Source organism: Globicephala melas, chromosome 4 (genome assembly GCF_963455315.2).
Source record: "Globicephala melas chromosome 4, mGloMel1.2, whole genome shotgun sequence".
Classification (NCBI taxonomy): Eukaryota; Metazoa; Chordata; class Mammalia; order Artiodactyla; family Delphinidae; genus Globicephala; species Globicephala melas.
In genome coordinates this window covers 3,169,235-3,188,891 of record NC_083317.1, presented here as the reverse complement: position 1 = coordinate 3,188,891, position 19,657 = coordinate 3,169,235, and the positions used below count along the sequence as shown (strand labels likewise).

Genomic DNA, 19,657 nt, shown 5'->3' with positions numbered 1-19,657 from the left:
CAGACGAGGCTGTGGCTGGTGGTGGCATCCAGGCGCTCACCCGCGTCACGTCTGTGCCCGGGTGCCGGGGCTCTCAGTTCCTCTTGGCTTTTGACAACACCGCTGCCCATCACGTTTGAGCAGGTGGGGACCAGGTCCTCTGAACGGCGCTTGGATCTTTGGGAAGTGTGATTGGACTTAGAGACATCTCAGGGCAAGTTTGAAGGAAGATGTTTGTGACGCTTGCCCCAGCAGTGGCCACTCCCCGCACAGGCCTGCGTCCCGACCCGTGTGTGATGCCGGGATGCCCACCTAGGAGTAGCTAAGACGGTAGAGGCTCCCGCAGGGCCCTGTTCTGCTGGCTGAACCCCCCCTCCCGGTTTCTGTTTCCCGCAGCCATGCTGCTCCTCAGCGGGGCCCTGGTCAGCGGGCCGTACGCACTGATCACGACCGCCGTCTCTGCCGACCTGGTGAGTGAGGGCAGCTCAGCGCAGAGCCGGGGCCAGGTGCTGCCCGGGGCGGCCGCTCCGTCCATCATGACTCAGTGGTCTCTGTTAGTAAAACGGTCTGTTTCTATAAGCACTCTTTTGCAGATGAGCAGTAAGGATGCCAAGAGTCTTCTGAAGCAAATAAGGGGACATGGCAGTCCCGTCCCATAAACAAGTGGGCTGAGATGGCCTGAGGCCCGAGGTCCGAAGCCAGCAACTGGCTCGCTCCTCCGAGCTGCCCTGGCAGCCCCGGAGGCTGGTGGCCGTGTGCCCCAGAGCCCCGCCCACCCCGGCTGCCCCCTCTGTGCCCAGCCCCCTGCTGGTCTTGAGGACTTTAGGGACAAGCCCAGTGGGGTCCTGGCCCTGGGAGGACACGCTCCAGGTAGTAGGCCAACATGGTAGAGAAATGGTTCTGGTACAGGGTGGTGAATGCCACGGCAGGGCCACCAGGGCCTTGGGATCCACGGGGGCTCCTGACCAGTTCTCCCTGGAGGGGGGCTTCTTACAGATACCATCTGACTGTCGACCTTAGGGCCCTGAGAGAGCAGGGCTGTCTCATCCACCTGATAGGAAAGACAGTCAATTCCGTGCAGTGGCCACGTGCGGACATCTGAAGGACACACTGCACTGAAATACAAAATCCCCGTTAGAAGGTAGTTTCCATAAATAAACGGAAGAGAAGAGGCAGGTGTCCTGCACAGAAGGGTTTATGCAGGTCCTCTGCCCTGGGGGAGGGAGAACACCTCCCCTTTCCTACGGTGCAGGCTGTGCACAGGGATGTCCTCCCACAGAGGGCAGCGTGGGGAGGGGGAAATAGAGTAACTTCTCAGGGGAGAAACCTGACAGCCACGCCTCCACCAGGGGTCACCATCAACACCAGCAGGGATGCGTCATGTTGGTGCACGGATGCCGGGTAAGAGGTGATGGGCACGGCCCTTCACGCCCGAGGTCCCCCTCCCAGAACCCACACCCCATCCAATCACAAGAAACAAGGAAAGTCCCAGAAATAAAGTCTGAGAAGCTGTCACAGCCACGAGGAGCCCCAGGAGACACAAGGACTAAATGTTATTCAGTGTCCTGGGTGGGATCCTGGGACAGAGAGAGATTAAATTAGACACGAGGTAAAAGCCCAGGGGGTCTGGATCCAGTGTAGATTTTCACGAGTACTGCATCGGTAGTGGGCCACTCGTCACGGTGAACACAGCCGAAAGGTGTAAGGTGTTAACACGGGAAAGTGGCAGCAGGGTGTGCCACAATCTGCTCTCTCTTTGCAAATTTTCCGTGACTCTAAGACTATTCTAAAATTAAAAGCGTATTTAAAATCGGGAGCATTTCCCCAGAAGTGGTTTACAGACTTGTGGGCAGGGCGGCCGGGCGTCTCAGCCATGTGGTCCTGCGTCCCCTCCCCCAGCCAGCTCCCGAGTGCCCTTGAACTTTCCTGCCAGCTCCAGTGGCCCCCTCTTCACTTCGGCGTCTCTCAAGCCCTTTCTGCATCAGACCCAGAAGCCACCAGCCTCCAGCTCACTCTCCCGTTTAGAAACCACAGCAAGCCCATGTCTCTGCAGTCCCCACACCTGCTCCCGCGTCCCCTTCTCTCAGGGCCGCGGGCGGTGCGTCTGCCTGGCCCTCGGCCCTCATAGAGCCACCAGCCTGCCCTCACGCACTGTCGTCAGCATCCCAGGCTCTTTGCTTCCAGGCAGGACCAGAAGTCGTGTCCTGACAGGGGAGCAGAAGAGGAAGGAGGGGGTGCTTTTCTCTTCCTCGTCCCCACGAGGGCTCTGGCCCACCCTCACGTTGACAGACGGCTCCTAAAACTGCCTTTACAAAGCGTGTCCAGGCTCCTGTCTGTGTGAGCACAGAGAATTCGGGAAGGGTGTACACCGGCCCAGCAGCGTGTTTGCCCTCATGGAGTTAGAGGGCGGAAGAGGGACTTTCACAGATTCCGGAAGACGTGGATCCTGGGGGATTAACTCGTCGTGTGTGTGTGTGTGTGTGCTTTATTTTATGCTGTAGATGTCTGCGTACACACACAAGCACTTGTATTTTACAAGCTTTGGTTTATTTGTACAGTTTTAGGCTTCCAGGCACTATTTTTCCTGCTTTATTTTTTCCTTTTATTGTCCTCAGTTTGTGATTTTTTTCCCCCCAAGCCTGTACGTGTGCTTTCTGAAAACCAGAGGTCCTGTTGGTTTTTCATGTAGGACTTGTGCCCCCTCCGTTGGTTTCTTGGGTCCTGCCCTGTTACCCGTCCCCGGGCACTTGCCACTAATTAGACGCTGCAGAGGCGTCTCAGCCACGGCACAGAAAGCCCCAGGCAGACTCGCGGACGCAGGCGTTAGCACTGGTACAGCTTAGGGACCGGACGAACACCATATTCATCTTTTCATTTTCCACGCTGGCCGATACGGTGCCTCGGTGATAGTGCCGAGGAAAGATTTGCTTACTGAAGAGAATTCTAAGACCTTTTTCAAACTAGAATATATTTGGACAAGTATTTCTGATGAGTTCTTACTATTGAAAGCACTTGAAACTTTGCATCTTTTTCCAAGGTGAGATTGGGATGGAACAGAACTTAAATTTTCTGATGGAAATACCCGTTTTGCTTTGCAAAGGGATTTGGGTGAATTGTCATAGAGGAGGTGTAGGTTTATTTCTGCCTCTGCTGTTGCTGGGACGTGTCTCACAATTGTGTCTCCCTCTCTTCTAGGGGACTCATAAAAGTCTGAAGGGAAACTCCCACGCCCTGGCCACCGTGACCGCCATCATTGACGGAACTGGGTCTGTAGGTACGTGGATGCTTTTAGCCCATCACTGTGGCCCTAGGGGAGACACATGGTCACATCCTAGTTAACAGCCGCCCAGGATTCCAGCTGCCTTGGTGATGTCAGGATCAGCTGGCCTTCCTAAAATGTGAGCAGATCAAAAGCACGGGCAAACCCAGAGCAAACAGGCGGCTGGCCCTGCCTATCCTCTTTGGTCGGATGGTTCCAGAGGAGACCTGCGCGCGTGGCTGGCAAAACCAGGTTTCCTCGGTCTGAAAGGAGGTGGACCCAGGTTTCCTTCCAAGCCGGTGGTGGGCAGACTATGGCCCACGGGCCTCTGGGCCGCTGAGTGTTTCTCACAGTCGTTTCAAGGGAGATAGGATCTTATGTCAATATAAATGACAGGTGAACTGGTGGGTCTCGTGGCGCACAAGACTCCGAGTGTTACCAGCCCCGTTAAGGACCTTGGAGAGAATGCAGCAGCATATTCCAGAGGGAAAAAGGAGCAACTCACGGCTCTGAGCTGGGCCGCTGGGAGCTGGTCAACAGCAAGCCTGTCCTGACCCGTGAGTCAGAAGGCTGACAGCAACGTCCATGACCTTGTTGAGCCTCTTGGGAGGAGCACACAGACCGGGACCCCTCCCGCCAAGCCCCCAGAGCCGCCTGCCCCGGGCTGCTGCGTCGGTGAGGGCCCCTTTCTGGAGACACGGGGACTGGAGATGGGAGGTGGGCCGGAGTGGCCCCGATGGCCGCTGTGGAGGTGTCACCTGCTGCCCCAGGCCCCTGGAGTAGGGGGACAATGAGAGAGAGGGCAGGCCAGGTGGGGAGGGGCCCTGGGGGGTCTGGAGCACCCTTGTAGCAGTAAACCAAGCGCTTGCCGGACAGAAGCGGCTCTGTAAGCACAGTTCCACCCAATACTGGGCCCTCCTCGGTCCACCCTGTCTGGGGCGTGCAGACCCCTCCCTGCCCAGGCTCAGGGCCTCTCCCCGCTGGCCTGCCCTCCTCTGGAGCACCGTCCACCTGTCTGCTCTGTACTGTCCTCTCTCCCTGCACCTGAATGGAAGCCCCAGGAGGACAGGAGTTTGTTTCGTTCTCGGTTGTACTCTGAGCCCCGGGACGGTGCCTGGGATGGAGCAGGCACTCAGTAAGTGGGTGCGGAAGGAATTGCCCGGTGGCTCTAAGATGGGAGAGCGCAGGTGGGCGGGGCGGTCTCCCATCCAGGCTGTCGGGTTCGAAGATGAGGGGCCGGGTAGCAGAGGCCTCAGCCTGCACGGCTCACTGGGACAGGGCCGCACTGTGATACTGGTCTCACCACCCTGAGGTTCTCGGTGAGAACATCCCCTCGGGGGCGCCTCCTGGGAGCCGGGGTACAGGTCTGGGGTTAGGGAGGTCGGGCAGGGGGCCGTGTCGTGTGACGGGTGTCCGCGGTCTGCCAGCACGCCCCCCCGGGCTCACATGGGCCCTGAGAAGTTTCCCACAGCCTGGAAGATGCGCTGTCGGGAGACCCCTGGGCTGAGCACGGCTCTGAGGGGCTGTGTGACCCGGCCGCATCCTCTCTACCTCCTGTCCACAGAGGCCTCTGTCTGAGTCAGTCCAGCGCCCACTGTGACACCCTTTTCTGAAAGCAACTTGGGAGCTTGGCCGGCAGCCCTGATTGCATTTTAAAGCAGAAGATGGGGGATTAAAAAGAAGGAAATTATGAAGTAGCCTAAAGAACACATTTTTCTTGATCTTCTCAAAACAAGAGGGAAGCAGAAGTTCTTGGCCCAGGGTAGAGGCTCTGCGTGTCTAATCGGGGGCAGGCTCTGAGCTGCAGGAGGAACCAAAGCCCAGCTCTGGACACCTGTCACCCCTCACAGAAGGAGGGCAGAGGCTAACTCAGACCATCCCCGGCCTCTGCACTCGCTGCAGGTCCTGCATCCTGGGTCTGGCTGAGCCTCGGACTCCACGGGCTCTGGCAACCCCAGTGCACCGGGACAGAGGAGGTGGTCGCCATGGAAACGGCAGGCAGGCACGTCCACCACTGTGTCTCTCCCCCACTGTTTCTCTGCTTAAGTGCTGCCCAAGTAGATGGAAGCAAAGCCAGGCTCAGGCAGAGATGCACACTGTTCCAGCAGAAGTTCTGCTCACAAGGGCGTTTACCCTGATGTGTTTATTAAATGTTGTAAATGTTGGTTCCAACGGAGACAGAGCTCGACTAATTGTGAACAAGCTGGTGCCTTCTCTCAATTCACCAGAGCCAGACGGTTGCAGGGACACCAGTTCACGTGTTTGGTGCGTTCACAGGGTTGGGAACTGCATCCCGGTGGGCTGCAAGCCTGGCCGTTTCTTTATGTTTATGCAGGGCGATTAAATAGAGCCCTGAATTTCTTCAAGTTAATTTTTATTTTCTCAAAGTAACACACGGTGTTACTTTAGAAACCAGATAGTAGTCTTAGAAACGTATTATAATGCAAAGTGACAGTCCCCTGCCCACGCCCCCTCCGCCCCCTCCGCCCCCTCTTTCTAGAAGCCATCGCTTTCGACCATTCTGTCCCGTCTTCCCCACACACACATTCACACGTTTCTTGATCCGTCACCTTCTCTGCTGTCCTCCTGGTGAGGAAGCTGGGGCCCCTGCTCCCCACGGCCCCTCCTCTCGTCCTCCCCAGCCATCCTGACTGCTTGACTTCGCTCACTCTTGAGCCCAGAAATAAACTTTAACTATTACACCCTTAATATGCACGTTTTTGGTTTTCCCCAGAGTAACAAACGTCCTGTTTTCCCTTTTGTTTACTTTTCTGTCTCGGCTGTTCCTTCCTCTCCAGTGTGGCCGGCAGCCTGCGAGGGGCCCTGCAGCCACGTGACCCCTGTGCTCTGCGTAGGACACGGCTCTCATCCCAGAGCTGCTTGTACTGCCCTCCTGCAAGCCCCTTTCATGTCTTGGCCACGGTGGACCCCTGTTTCCTAGACCCCGTGTTTACTTCTCCTCTTTGGTGGAAACCGTCTCCTAGTAGCTTCCGAGGAATCGTTTGCAGGAGGCAGATTTGAGGGCTCGGGAGTCTGTGGGGTCTGGATTCGGTTCTCTCCCTCGGGTATAGAATTCTAGCCGAGAGTCCTTTTTCTCCAGAATTCTAGTGTCTTCTAGCTCCCGCTGTCACCACAGAGAAGCCCGTTGTCACCCTCAGCCCAGGCCTCCACCTCTGACCTCTGGTCTTTCCTCTTGGAGGCCCCCAGGCTCACTTTACCTCTGCAGCCTCTTTGCATCCCCCATGCCCTGGGCACCTGGGGCCCACCCAGTCTGGAAACACATGCCCTGCATCCCTGGGAAAGTGTGCTGTGTTTCCTCTTTGACAAGTCTCCTCTCCTGTTCTTGTCTTCCTAGAAAACCCATTAGTTGGATGTTTCACTTTTTGGATTCATCCTTCAATTTTCTTTTTTCCTTTTGCCTGACGATGTCTTTGTTCTCCTCTACTTTCTCCGAGATGTTCTCGGCTTTCCTTCCCAACTTCCGTGCTGAACTTTTAATTTCAGGCATCACCATGTTACATTCATTAGTGTCATCCTGCCCTTTCAGTGCATCCTGTTCTTCTTGGATGCAGTGTTGTGAGATTGAATGCTGTGAAACTGCTGAAGCTGGATGGTTTTCAGACACAAAAGTGGGAGTTTCGCATGATTCAACTCCTTTTTCTGTTAGTTCTCCGAGGGTATGACATTTTCCGGGGAATGTTCTTCTCCACAGTTTCTTTATTTCCTCCAGATTCCCCCTCCTCCCGGCTTGTCTGCTTTCACGTTGAGGCTTTTTCCTCTACACGGGTGAACCTTGGCCATCCCATCATATATTCATATTTAAGACGGAGCCACTAAGAACTCGTCAGAAGCCCTTTCTGCACGGGGCGCATGTCAACTGCTGGTCTTTGGGGTCCAACTGGGGTCAGGAGGAGGAGACCCGCCCCCCCAGGACCCACAGGGGTGTGACCTCACGGCCAGCATTCTTGCCACTGGGAGGCAAGGTTAAGCTTCTGCTCTCCTGGGGTGTGGGTGTGGGGGGGTGATCACTGAGTAGTGTTGCTGAGGAGGAGAAACCTGGGATCAGAGGGGCCGGAGGGTCGTATCTAGCCATTCATTATAGAAGAGTCTCAGCCAGATCCCGTGTTCTCCTACCGCCCCTCCGGCCCTGCCTCGTGCACTTGGGCAGTCTGGCTCTGAGCTGGGAGTCCCCGGCCCCTTCTCGTGAGCAAGGAGAACCATGCCAGTCACGCCCTTTAAATCCCATCCTCAAAAGCAGTGCCTTCTCTCATCCACCCGCCTCCTTGTGGGTTTTCATTTTTTTTAACTCAGTTATGGTTCATCCTGGGGTGTTCGGGAGTGAAGACAGAAACACGTGTGAACAATGCACGTTGACCTGGAGTCCTTCTGTGACTTTCAAAAAACACAATTGCTTCTCCGATTATAAAAGTAGTAAGCGCTCTTTGTGAACGCTTAACACTAGCACGTCTGACGTAGGAAAGACCCTCATCAACCTCTCTCTCAGAGGTTAAAGCTCAGTCAGGAACTTGGTGGGAATTCTCCACGCTTCTGCCTGTTCCGAGCCACTGAGCCATCCTCCACACGTTTCATAACTTATTCCAGTCTCTCTTAGGAAAATAAACAACTGCTGCAACAAACATTCTTAAACAGATATTTCTGGATATTTTGAGGAATATTTGCTTTCTTTTGTTTTATCATTTTTTTAAAAATTATTTTGACATAATTTGAGACTTACAAAAAGGTTTCAAAAATAGTACAAAGAAATCACATTTGCTTTATCATTCCCTCTCCCTCCCTCCCTCTCTCTTTTCTCTGTCTCTGTACGTACACACCCACACACGGGCACATATGCATACACACGAGTGTATACTTATGAATATACACGTGCATGTTTTTTCCCAAACCACTTAAGAGTAAATCGCAGACATGCTGCCCCTTTTACCAATAGCTATGTATTCAGCGTGTATTCCCCCAAAACCAGGAATTCCTGGTATAGCCACAGTACAATGATCAGAATCAGGAAGTTAACAGTGATACAGTATTAACATCTACGAACCTTATTCATATTTAACCAAATATTTTTATAGCATAAGAATGTCTAAGGTTGTGCATTAGGTTCTGACTGCTTTATAATAATTTTTTAATGGGATTGTTGGGTCAAAAGAATGGATATTGTAAAGTGAGGACACATTTTTAGATTTGCCTCCAAAAACAGCTTGGACCAAACCTGCCTTCACCAGTACAAGTACCAGGCTTTTTTATCCCTGATCAGTCTGACAGGTGAGAGTGAGATTTTAGCGTTTAACGTGGTTTTTCTTTTTTGGGGTCATGCTCCGTGGCTTGCGGGATCTTAGTTCCCCAACCAGGGATCGAACCCACTTCCTGAAGTGGAAGCTTGACGTCTTAACCACTGGACCGCCAGGGGAGTCCCCTTAACGTGCTTTTTTAAGTTAGGAGTAAGGTGTCGGGCACCTTCCTGTGTATTTACTGGGCCTGGGTGTTTCGGGTAGGCACGTTCCAGAGTTGTCTGCACACAGCACCACGCGTGTCCCTTTGCCTCGTTCCAGGAGCAGCGCTGGGCCCACTGCTGGCCGGGCTCCTGTCCCCGTCGGGGTGGAGCAACGTGTTCTACATGCTGGTGTTTGCAGACGCCTGTGCCTTAGTGGTGAGTCCTCTGCCTTCCAGCCAGGCAGCTTGCACGAGTGTCTCTGCGGCTGCCAGCCACACACCGGGGGCACTTTTTCCTGCGGACTCCTGCGGCTCTTGGCAGAGTTTGGGCCGGTGACAGACCCCTAATGTTCGTGGTCCTAGGCCCTTTCTCTGGTTTAAACAGACGTCTGAAGCAGCAGCGGGTGGTTTCCAGCAGGTTGGGAAAGAGGCCGAGAGGGGGCTGGTGTGGGCCTCAGGCGGGTTCGTGAGCCCCTCTGCTCCGAAGCACCCGCCTGTGCAGTGGGCAGAATAACGGCACCAGGGGCGGGATTTACTGTGGGGGTTAAAGGGGACGGTGCCCTTAGCTGGCCTCCTACCCGGTGCCGTGACTGCTCCCACACCCCTCCTGCCCCCAGCCGGCCGCACTGGGGAAGCAGCTGGTCCCCGCACCCAAACTGTTCTAGAGTTCAGAACAGGAGCCGGGGCCGCCCATGCAGCACTGAGCACTGCGGTCTCCGCGCCCCGCGTCTGTCCCCTCCTGCATGCGACGGTCGGAGGCTTTCCCCAGGATGGAGAAGGCCGGTCCCGACGGCACAGCCCTGCAGCGGCCACCTGCAAGAGTGGCCACCGCGCCTCCCCGACTGGTCACCCCGCGCAGGGGCCCAGACCTGAAGCCACCGTCTCCTCTCGCATCACCCGGAAAACCGAATGTTGATCCCATTACAAATGAGTTGAGGATCTTGGAAATATCGACTCCATCAATTAAATGAAACCTTTATGTTTTCATTCCCGGAAGCCCTAAGACACAGCTCCCCCCATTTCATACAGAATCAAATACCGACTCTCAACTTATGAACCTGTTAGGTGTTAAAAGCAGCTCTTCAATTAAGTCCCCAGATCATTTCCGCCAAGTAGCAGTGACACTTCCATCGTTATGGCTGTTTAAGGCTGAAAACACTTCAATTTCAGAAATACCAGGTAATATATACACTAAACTTCCTTTTAAAGCACAGCTAAACTCGTAAGAGAGGAAAGGCTATCCCCAGGACCCCAGAATGTAAAGATAACTAAAATAAGTACCCAGGCTGATGCTGGAGCAGCCAGGGTGAGTCGTCGGTCTCAGGAATTGAGGGGCTGGGTGGTTATGCCTCCCCTCCCACAGCCCTGGGACTAAGGCGCGGTGCTGGGCTGGCCCAGGGTGCGGAGCTGGAAGTGGAGACCCCTCGTCAAGGCCGGACCGTCGGGGGTCCCTGCGTGTGGTGAAAGCATGCACGTTTGCACACTGGTACAGAAGACAGCCAGGATGTGTGCCGTCTCAGCCCACACGCCAGACTGGGGGCAAGTCTGCCCTGAGAACTTTTAGCCATGGACCTGCTTACAGTAACCTTCCATTTTTTAACTTAGCATTATGTAAATATGTAACACCTACAAAAAATTAAGTTGGTTCTAGGGTGGTGATGTACCTGGTTCTTCGGCAGAAGCAAATCCCAAACCATGTGCGAGGAACAGAGTTCACCCCCCACCGCGTGGGGCCTCTAACACCCAGCTGCAGATGAGCTCACACTCCCAAATCAGGAAACAGTAGGGAACGGCCCGCTGTGATGCAGTGACAGGCACAACAAACAGACCTCCAAACGGCAGGTAAAAGGGTTATCGCATAAACCGTCAAAATAAACACTTGTAACATTACTAAGATGATCATACTGAGTGAAGTAAGTCAGAAGGGAAAGGCAAATACCATATGATGTCACCTGTATGTGGGATCTAAAATAGGACACAAATGAACCATCTGCAAAACAGAAACAAACTCGCAGACGTAGAGAACAGACTCTGGAGGCCAAGGGGGAGGGGAAGTGGGGGAGGGAAGGGTCGGGAGTTCGGGGTCAGCAGACGCAAACGATTATACAGAGGATGGATAAGCAACAAGGACCTACTGTAGCGCACAGGGAACTAGATCCAACCTGCAGGGATAAACCGTAATGGAAAAGAATATGAAAAAAGATTGTCTCTATGTGCATAACTGAGTCACTTTGCTGTACAGCAGAGATTGGCACTACACTGTAAATCAACCAGACTCCAGTTTAAAAAAGATGAAAAAAAATGACTAAAGATGGCAAAGAAGGAACTGAATTCACGTGCAAAGAACAAGAACTAAAACAGACGGAGCTGGTGACATACAGGTATAAGGAAATCATCCAGAATGAGCCCAGAAAGGGGAAGATGGAAAATACTAGGGAGCAGAAAGGGGAAGATGGAAAATACTAGGGAGCAGATAGAGATTGGAGGCTCAGAGGAGACGGCCCGGCACCGTCCAGCAGGAGTCCCAGAGGAAGAAACTGGAGAACCTGAGGTCGAAGCAGTCGTTGAAGAGAAAAGAGCTGGGAGTGAGGGGTGTGGGAGAGGATCCCAGCGGGTCTGCCGTCACCAGCGGACGGCAGACTGGCTTGGAAACCCCGACTCCAGTTACTTACAGGAAACACACCTGAAATGTCAGAAAGGACGAAAGGGAAAACACGTAACAGGCAAACAATAACTGCGAGCCCGCGGCACCGGCTAGGTTAGATGAGAGACTCCAGCCAAAATCGCTGCAGGAGAGAGAGCGAGGACAGCCAGCAGGCGGCTCGGTGGTTCCACTGAGGACAGTCTTTTCAGCCTTAAAGACCAGACACGGGCTTCCCTGGTGGCGCAGTGGTTGAGAGTCCGCCTGCCGATGCAGGGGACGCGGGTTCGTGCACCGGTCCGGGAAGATACCACATGCCGCGGAGCGGCTGGGCCCGTGAGCCATGGCCGCTGAGCCTGCGCGTCCGGAGCCTGTGCTCCACAACGGGAGGGGCCACAGCAGTGAGAGGCCCGCGTACCGCAAAAAAAAAAACAAAAAAAACCCAGACATGCCTCTTCTCTTCTGGGGTCTGTAGGCCAGTTTCACCACCTTCCACATCTGAGGCTGGACCTCCACAAAGCCGGCAGGTGACTCTGGGGGCCTGCGGACTGTCTGGCTGTGATCACGCCTGGGGCCCTGCTCTCCGAGCCCCGGGCCTTCCCCTCTCCCTCTGACCCCCGTCACACGGGGCTGCAGCCACCTGGGCGGGCTCTGGGGCCAAGAGGCCCTCTCCCTGCTGGGCAGTGCACACAGACGGCCGCTTTTGTCACGTCTGAGAAGTTGGTGGGGCGACCAGCAGGCCCTGAGGCGGCAGGGCCGGGGCTCTCGCAGAAGCTACCCCGTGAGACAGGGCTGCTCCAAGGGTGGCCGGGCAGCCTCTGGTGCTGCTGGCTGCGGACCCTCGCCTCCTCCATTACCCTGGCCTCCCCCAGTGTCACCGTGACCATGGGTCACCTTGTCCTCACTCTCTGTCTTCTTCCCATTTGGACACTTTATGACTGGACTGGTTTCATTTTAAACAGACATCCTTCTGGCTGGAATCTGTCCTAAGGGCGTTATTCCCAGGAGCACGGCCTCCGCAGTGACACACGGGACTCGGTGCCCAGCAGCCCTGCCCTGGGACCCGGCCCGTGGGCAGCTGTGCGGGGCACTCCCACCGCTCTGCTTGAGGCTTTTAAGTTCTTTACGTTCTGAGGAAGAGGCCCCTCCGTGGGCAGCTGGTCCCCCGCGCCCCACGGGAGAGCCGCAGACACGGTGAACTTGAGCGCCCGCTGGGTTGGGCTCCCGGGGGGCGGGGCTGCTCGGGCACCTTCCCGCTGCCAGCAGGGCACCACCCGCAGGGTCTCCCAGCAGTAACCGTGGCCTTGTCTTTGCTCTGGGTGCAGTTCCTGCTCCGCCTCATACACAAGGAGCTGAGCTGCCCGGGGTCGGCGACGGGAAACCAAGCTCTGTAAGTGCGCCCTGCCCCCTGCGCCCCTCAGCCTCTGAGCGCCAGCCCGGCCTGCCTGCCGCCACACCTGCTTCTCCTAAAAGACCACAGCTCACCCGTGGCCCCTGGCCCTGCACGCCTCATTCACGCTCACTTTTCCTTTCCTAATCAATATCTGGTGTGGGTGCGATCCCGGCAACCTCTCCTCAAAATGGAGGGGACAGTGTGCGGGAAATTCGCCTCTTTTCTGCTCTTTGGGCTGCAGCTTTCAGACAAACGTAGCAGCTCCCAGGCTCAGCCTGGCTCTGCTCCCGCTTCCTGTGTCCTCTCCCCTTTTCTGTCCCCAAGGCCTCGGGACAGGAAGGGAGAAGCTCCAGGCTCTGCGCTTTGGGCGTGAATTGAGCGCTGCAGGCTGGGAGACCAGCTGCTGCTTCACCCTCCTCTTGCAGGTGTAAGGAGCACTGACCCCTCGAGTCCCGTGGAGGGAGGCTGGGCCAGTCCTTCACAAACGGCCTTTCAAGGAAGAGTTCAAGTAAAGGATCCTGTGTTGAAAAGAGTGATTTACCCTTGCCTTTTGCACATTCACCTGGGAAGGACACACAAGCCACTTTGAGAAATCCTGGTACTGTGTCGGCCGGGCCGTGGAGCTCCCCGGCAGTGGTGGAGCAGCTCGTGGGCGGTGCTGGCTGCCGCCCGCCGAACCCCACGAGCTGGCACCTCGGGGCGCCGGGTGGCCCCTCTGCATCCTGAGTGGCAGCGGCCGGGACTGGTGTGCAGCGCCCAGGGGAGCCTCGGTCTCTCTCAGGTATTTCAGCGCGGGACGTCCAAGTGGGTGGAGCTCAGATGGCAGGAACGTGCCGGGGGACAGTCAGGATGCTGCAGGCAGTCGGGGTGCGGACCGCAGAGACACCTCTGCAAGGACAGAGCTGACACCTGCATCAAAACCAAGACAGAGCTCAGACCCATCATGTCACCCAAAAGATGTCCCCAGCACTTCCCCCTGCTCTGCACCCACCCGGAAACGGTCCAGGGTGGACTGCGGTGAAGCCGTCAAAGCCTGTGGACAGACTGGAGGACAGACGGCCGCCCCGGAACCCCGGGGGTTGCCGTCACCGGAGCCCCAAGGGCCCCGAAGCCACTGGCCCCGGGTGGGGTCGCGGGGAGGACGCGGCGAGGCCGGGCCCCCAGCCCAGCCCTGTGTCTCCCCCCATGACGCCACGCGCAGACCTGGGCCTGTCCTCGGTGACACAGCACTGGAGCGGATTTATTTGCTGAAATGGGTGACGTGTTACAGAAGCTTAGGGAACATACGTGGCATCTTGTCGTTGATTCAGACAAGCTCCGATTGTTCTCTAACGACTTGTTTCCTCGGGTGTTGCCTCTCGGCTGTTGACCTTTGAAATAAAACGTTTAAACGAAAAACCAACTCAGGCAGAATGTCGGTTATTTCTGCTCACGTCTCCATTACATTCAAAAAAGAAAACTTCCAAATAGAGCTTCGCGCTCTTGCTTTTCTCAGGGTCGGACACAGTCCGTGGTTTTGCAGCTGGAAGCAGAGACCGTTTCCAGCAGAGAGGGGGTCACCTGCTTGTGGACAAGTCCCCAGTCTACACAGAAGGTCGTGCCCAGGCCCCAGCAAACCCAGCGGCTGGATGTTTTGTAAATCATGTGATGCAAGGAATACCCCAAGGTTTGTCCTTGACCATGAAATGTCACACCGGCAGGAGCAGGGCTGCACTTGAAAACTGCACAGTTCAGGGCAGGCTTTCAGACGTCCTTCTCAGAACAGGCATCTTCTAAGGTGACACACGTCTTTGTCAGACAGGGTGCCGAGTGTTAACACCTGTGCACTGAAAGGCAGGCTGTCCCTGGGGCCGTGGTCAGGGTCTGGCCGTAGACCACGGCCGTCTTGTTGTCCCCGCTCTCCAGTGGCGGGCAGGCGAGGTGAGGGCCCTTCTGAGCACACTGGTCCTCACAGGGAGCTTGCTTTTTTTGTTAACCGCAGTTACTTACACACTTAGAAAGCTTCCTCCTACTAAAGGTAAAATTTCCATCGACGCTAAGTGGATTCCATACGGTTTCGCACACACGGTTCACTCAGCCTCATCCTTCTGTCCCTCCGGCATCCTGTGTTTCATCCTCTGCCTCTGGCCCACACGTCCTCATTCTCCCTCCCTGCCCTTGGCTGTAAGCATCCTTCTCGCCCGGCCTCCAGGGATCGTGGTGGCCTGAGTTTGTCTGTGCCCTGCAGGCTGCGGCCCCCTTGCTACCATACAGCCTCTGTCCTTTTTTCGTTACTAAATGGCATCAACAAGGGCAGGAAAAGACTCAGAGCTCCCGCCTGAGAGCACAGTTCTGTCTGGGGCCTGAGCTGCTCAGATGCCCAGGTGAGGTCTTGAGTTGACCCAATTCAATTTTGCACCTTCCCCGAAGAATAGCTACCCTCTGTTGTGGTTCAGCAACAGAAAGCTTTTTAGGAGGCGATCGTTATTTTTCCCAACCCAGGGCACTAAGGTATTAGAAGAAAATCTTCCACAACCCACAGAGGAAGAGGGGCGGCCGTCCTGAGCCTGCAAAGGGACAGCAAACAGCGCCCTTGTGGGGGAGAGTGGACCCCTTTAGGAAAGGAGGTTCGCACACGGCTATTTTCTAAAGCAGCTTGGCTGAAGCCTTCTCTATCCGTGAATGGAAGATTTCATCCTGACTTTTAAGGAAAAAAGTATACGGTTTCAGTATAAAAATACATCATCGTTTCATTCCGCGCAGTAGCTGGGATAATATCCTTCTGCAAGTAGCCAGCCGTGGTGCCTACGTGCTCGTATTCATGTGGAAATGTAACTCTGCCCTTCTTGAATGTATATGTCAGTAAGATTTTCCTATTCCAATCCATAAAAAATGCCCAGGATGATTGAAATGCAAGCTTGCGACAGGGGCAGTGAAGGAGCCAGGGGCGGGGCTACAGCCCTCCAATCACAAATGAAAGAGAAACTGGTCCTAGAAACTCGCCATGATAAAGAGCCCCCTCCGATCACCAGCTTGTAAAATCCAGTAAGAATAAATTATTGGAAAAAATGAACTGGAAAAAGAATATGTCATAACTTTTTATCATTGGATTCAATACACATGCAAGCACTCTGCCGCGTTGCTGTAGGAGTTTGTGAACGCTGACTCCCCTCTCTGCTCAGCCTTTTTAAAAAGTTTTATTGGAGTAGAGTTGATTTACAACAGTGCGTTAGTTGCAGGTGTACAGCAAAGCGATTCAGGTATACATGCACATACGTTCATTCTTCTTCAGGTTCTTTTCCCATATGGGTCATTGCAGAATATTGAGTAGAGTTCCCTGTGCTCTACAGTAGGATCTTGTTGGCTGTCTATTTTATATATAGTCGTGTGTGTATGTGAATCCCAAACTCCTAATTCATCCCTCCCCCCCGCCCCGCAACCCACGTTTCCCCTTCAGTAACCATCCATTTGTTTTCGAAATCTGCTCATCTTATCGTGACCTGTAACCAGTGACCCACCAGACACACCCGGAATAGGAGGGAAGCTTGCAGGGCAGGGAGCTGCGTGGCTGCCCCCCCATCCCGGGGATGGGGGCTCCAGGGTGGATGGCTTGGAGGCTGGCTGTGGGGGTGCAGGGGCTGCTGTGAGTGACCCACACTGTGCGTCACGTGGAGTGTCCCCAAGGAGCGTCAGCCTGGCTTCCGGGGCGCCCCAGGTCTACCAGGCTGGGGAGCGCCGGCAGCTCCTCTGCTCACTGGCCGGGCTGCAGGCGTCTGTTTCTCCAACCAGAGCCCAGTGTCAAACGAACACATGGGCCCCTTGTTCAAAAGTCAGAAGAAAGTGCTGTTCAAAGTACTAGAATATGAAACGTTTTCCCTCTTCCCTGGGGAGGGGCGGTAGGAGACAGGATCACGGGACCACTGAGGATCCAGTCCTACAGCCCCTTAACACTGCCCCGCCGGACTTCACTACAAACCACAGATCCAGAGAGAACACCCTGCAGGACTCAACACAGCAACGGCAGAGCCGTAAACCCAAGCACAGGCCCCGTGGCTGCGGCGGCCGTAGCCCGTGAAGCCATCATGGCGACGCCGCGGCCCCACCCAGGCTTAGACAGGACCTGCAGGCCAGACGGGGAGCCCGGGGCCAGAGTCAGCAGGAGGGGGCTCGCGTGCTCTCCCTGCCACTGTGCGGTCCCTGCACGTCGTGCAGCCCGTTCGGTTAGGGTGGCCTGTGGGCGTCCTCCTGTAGGGTGTCTGAAATGTCCCACCCCCCACCCCCCACCCCAGGAACGGACACGGGTTCTGGGCTCATCCTGTTACCGATCAGGGTTCTTGGCCTCCTTAACCAATAGAAGTTGATCAGAGGCCAGACGAGAAATTCAGGCAGGGCTTTCCTGGGGCCCCTGCTGCAGCAGGCGGGATCGGCAGCAAACTCCAGGTTCCCTTGCTTGCCTGCTCCCCGAGGGGGGGGTGAGCTGTTCCTTACATGGGGTGAGGGGAGGGGTGTGTCCAGGGGTCAGGCCGGAAGGGCAGCTTAGGTGGTCTGCCCACCCCTTAGGTGGTGGTGTGTGCAGGGGGCCTGTGCAGTGGTGTGTGCAGGGGGCCTGCGCAGTGGTGTGTGCAGGGGGCACGCGCAGTGCCCCGCCTTTGCTCCAGGCTCTGCAGAAGTGGCACTTGGGTTTTGGTCTTTTTATATCTTGCTGTCATTAATTTGCCCCAGCTGTGCATGCACGCAGTTATTTTTAGTCCCTTATACTCTCTTTGTATTTTGTTGCTTGAGAAGACGTTTGTCCAGGTGCAAGCCCTGCAGCAAAGGGTCCCGAGCCCCAGCCTGTCTCAGTCCTTCCAGGTGCTGGGCTGGCCTACCTCTCCAGCTGAGCCAGTCAGTTCCTTTCAAGTCACCCTTTCACCACGCAGCCTGGTGTCACTGTCCCCTGAAGGCTCAGCCTTCCTGATATGCTTCTAAGGAAGCGTGGTTAGGTGTCCCCATCCCCGCCCTGTTCCCACCTGGCCCCTGCCGAGGGCGCTAACTGACTGGGGCCACTTTACCAAGGCCCATGGGAGCGGGGCCCCGAGGGCAGTGACACCGCCACAGGGACGGGGTTCCACGCCAGGAGCCGGACTCCCCCACACCCCAAATAAAGCACAGGAGCTGGCACCCTAGACCCACACAAAGCCCGACCCTGAAACTGGTGAGTCACCATCCCAGCTGAGATGCTTCCGTGACAAGGCAGGGGCGTCACCTCCAAACTCACTGCAAGCCAAATGGGGACCTTGTGACATCTTGACGGAGGGTCCTGGCCCCGCTGAGCCATTGCAGGGGGTACCCCGCGGGCAGAGCCGGGCCGTGTCCCGCAGCTCAGAAGGCGGGCAGGCTGCTAGAGGTTTGCCCCTTTTGATGGGCTCGTCCCCCCTTTCCTTTTCAGTCGGATGTCTGGGTACCTGTGTCCTAAACACCATTTCCTCTCCTCTTCCCATTGGTTTTACTTATTGATGATTTCCCAACAGCACCAAATGGCTTACTGTCCGGCCGGGACACATCACACATGCGTGTTAAGTGTGCACGGGTCCACCAGTGTTTAAAATAGATCAATTTAGACTATTTTTACTACTTTGAGTCAAACTAAACCTACAACCAAAAACAGATAACCCTGGCCAAAACATATCTTTGTGTGTCATAGTCCATGTGACTGAGGTCCCTGCATGGGTTGCATTTGCACCAGAAAAGCCGGGTGCTTTGGGGGCCGCAGGAGAAGCAGGTGTCTTGCTCCAGAGGACAAGGGCTACAGCATCCTCTCCACAAAAGTGTCTGACCCCAAAAGGCTGAGGCCAGTACTGCCTTCCCTCTACCCCCTAAGCGAGAACCAGCCCCGTTCCAGGGGAGCCCCTCACCCCTTCATGTACAAGTGATCAATGATTGTAACTTCACAGCCATGTAGCAGGGATCCAGGGCAAAAGGTGGAGGGTTACCCCTACCCTGGAGAGGGCCCCGGGCCTCCCTGCCCTTCAAAGTCAACATTATTCTGACCTTACCAGGTTTCCTGTACTGCAGCGAGTGAGGGTGTGTTTCCTGTCGTGTGTCGGCGGCCCCCAGGCACCTGCGCTGGCCTCTTGAGAGCTTTTGCCCGTTTTCCTGTTGGGCTGCTGGCCTCTTTCTTTCTGCCCGGCAGAGTACCTCCTGGAGCTGGTCCCCGTCTCTGATGGTTGGTTTTCCGCTTGGCTGGTGTGTGTCCGTGTGTGTGTCGTGTGTGGGTGTGCATGTGTAGTCCCCTACTGGTTCTGTGTGTCTGTTGGAACCCTGACCCGTACAATGTCTTCCTCTCTTGTCTTCAGGTTTTAAGGGGACATGTCTTATTTTTATAATCAGAACAAGTAATAAAGTTAATTTTAAAAGTAGGGGTAACACTAGAGAGAAAGTAAAGACCACTGTTGTGGGTTGTGGTCTCCCGGGCCAGCTGTGTTTCAGCACGTTCTCCCAGGGGCTGCAGCAGCGGCAGCAGGGCTGTGGAGCCTAGGACCCTGCCACACCCTCAGGGACATCAGATGTCACCAACTGCACAAGCGCTGCGTTCAGAACCCCCGGCCGGGAAGCCACACCTGTGAAGACACCTCTCGGGTGCCTGGAGTCATGACTTCAAACCCGATTGGTAGACTGGTGTCATTCTTTCATCCAACACACGTGTCTCCCGGTGCTGGAGAAAACCAGCGACAGGCAGGGTGAGTGCAGCCCCTGCCTCGTGGGGTTGATTCTGTGGGACATAGACCAGAGCAGCAGACAGACCAGCAGTGCCGCGCCGGGGGGCCAGTTCTAGGAGAAACTAAACCAGTGCGAGGGGACAGGAGGGAAGAGGTTATTTTACGTCGGGTGGTCGTCTTTGAGGAAGGGGTAGTTGAGCAGAGGACTCAGTGACGGGATGGAGTGAGCCGTCCAGGGACCCGGGCAAGCTGGCAGGACG

General features: G+C 55.5%; 1 protein-coding gene across 9 annotated transcripts in view; it reads left to right on the top strand.

Moving 5' to 3' along the window:
• SLC37A1 (solute carrier family 37 member 1) overlaps positions 1–19,657 on the top strand; it is a 101,451-nt gene that overhangs the window by 70,446 nt on the left and 11,348 nt on the right. For 5 of the 9 annotated variants that reach the window (XM_060297761.2, XM_060297765.2, XM_030835486.3 and 2 more), the window contains 3 exons: positions 376–449; positions 3,175–3,253; positions 8,806–9,277. In XM_060297761.2, coding sequence (XP_060153744.1) covers positions 376–449; positions 3,175–3,253; positions 8,806–9,023 — 371 coding nt within the window. In that variant the 3' untranslated portion in view covers positions 9,024–9,277. Of the gene's footprint in view, positions 1–375; positions 450–3,174; positions 3,254–8,805; positions 9,278–9,303; positions 10,731–12,652; positions 12,718–13,145; positions 14,123–19,657 lie in introns of those variants that run through there. The other 4 variants (XM_060297762.2, XM_030835485.3, XM_060297764.2 and 1 more) reach the window with 4 other exon arrangements.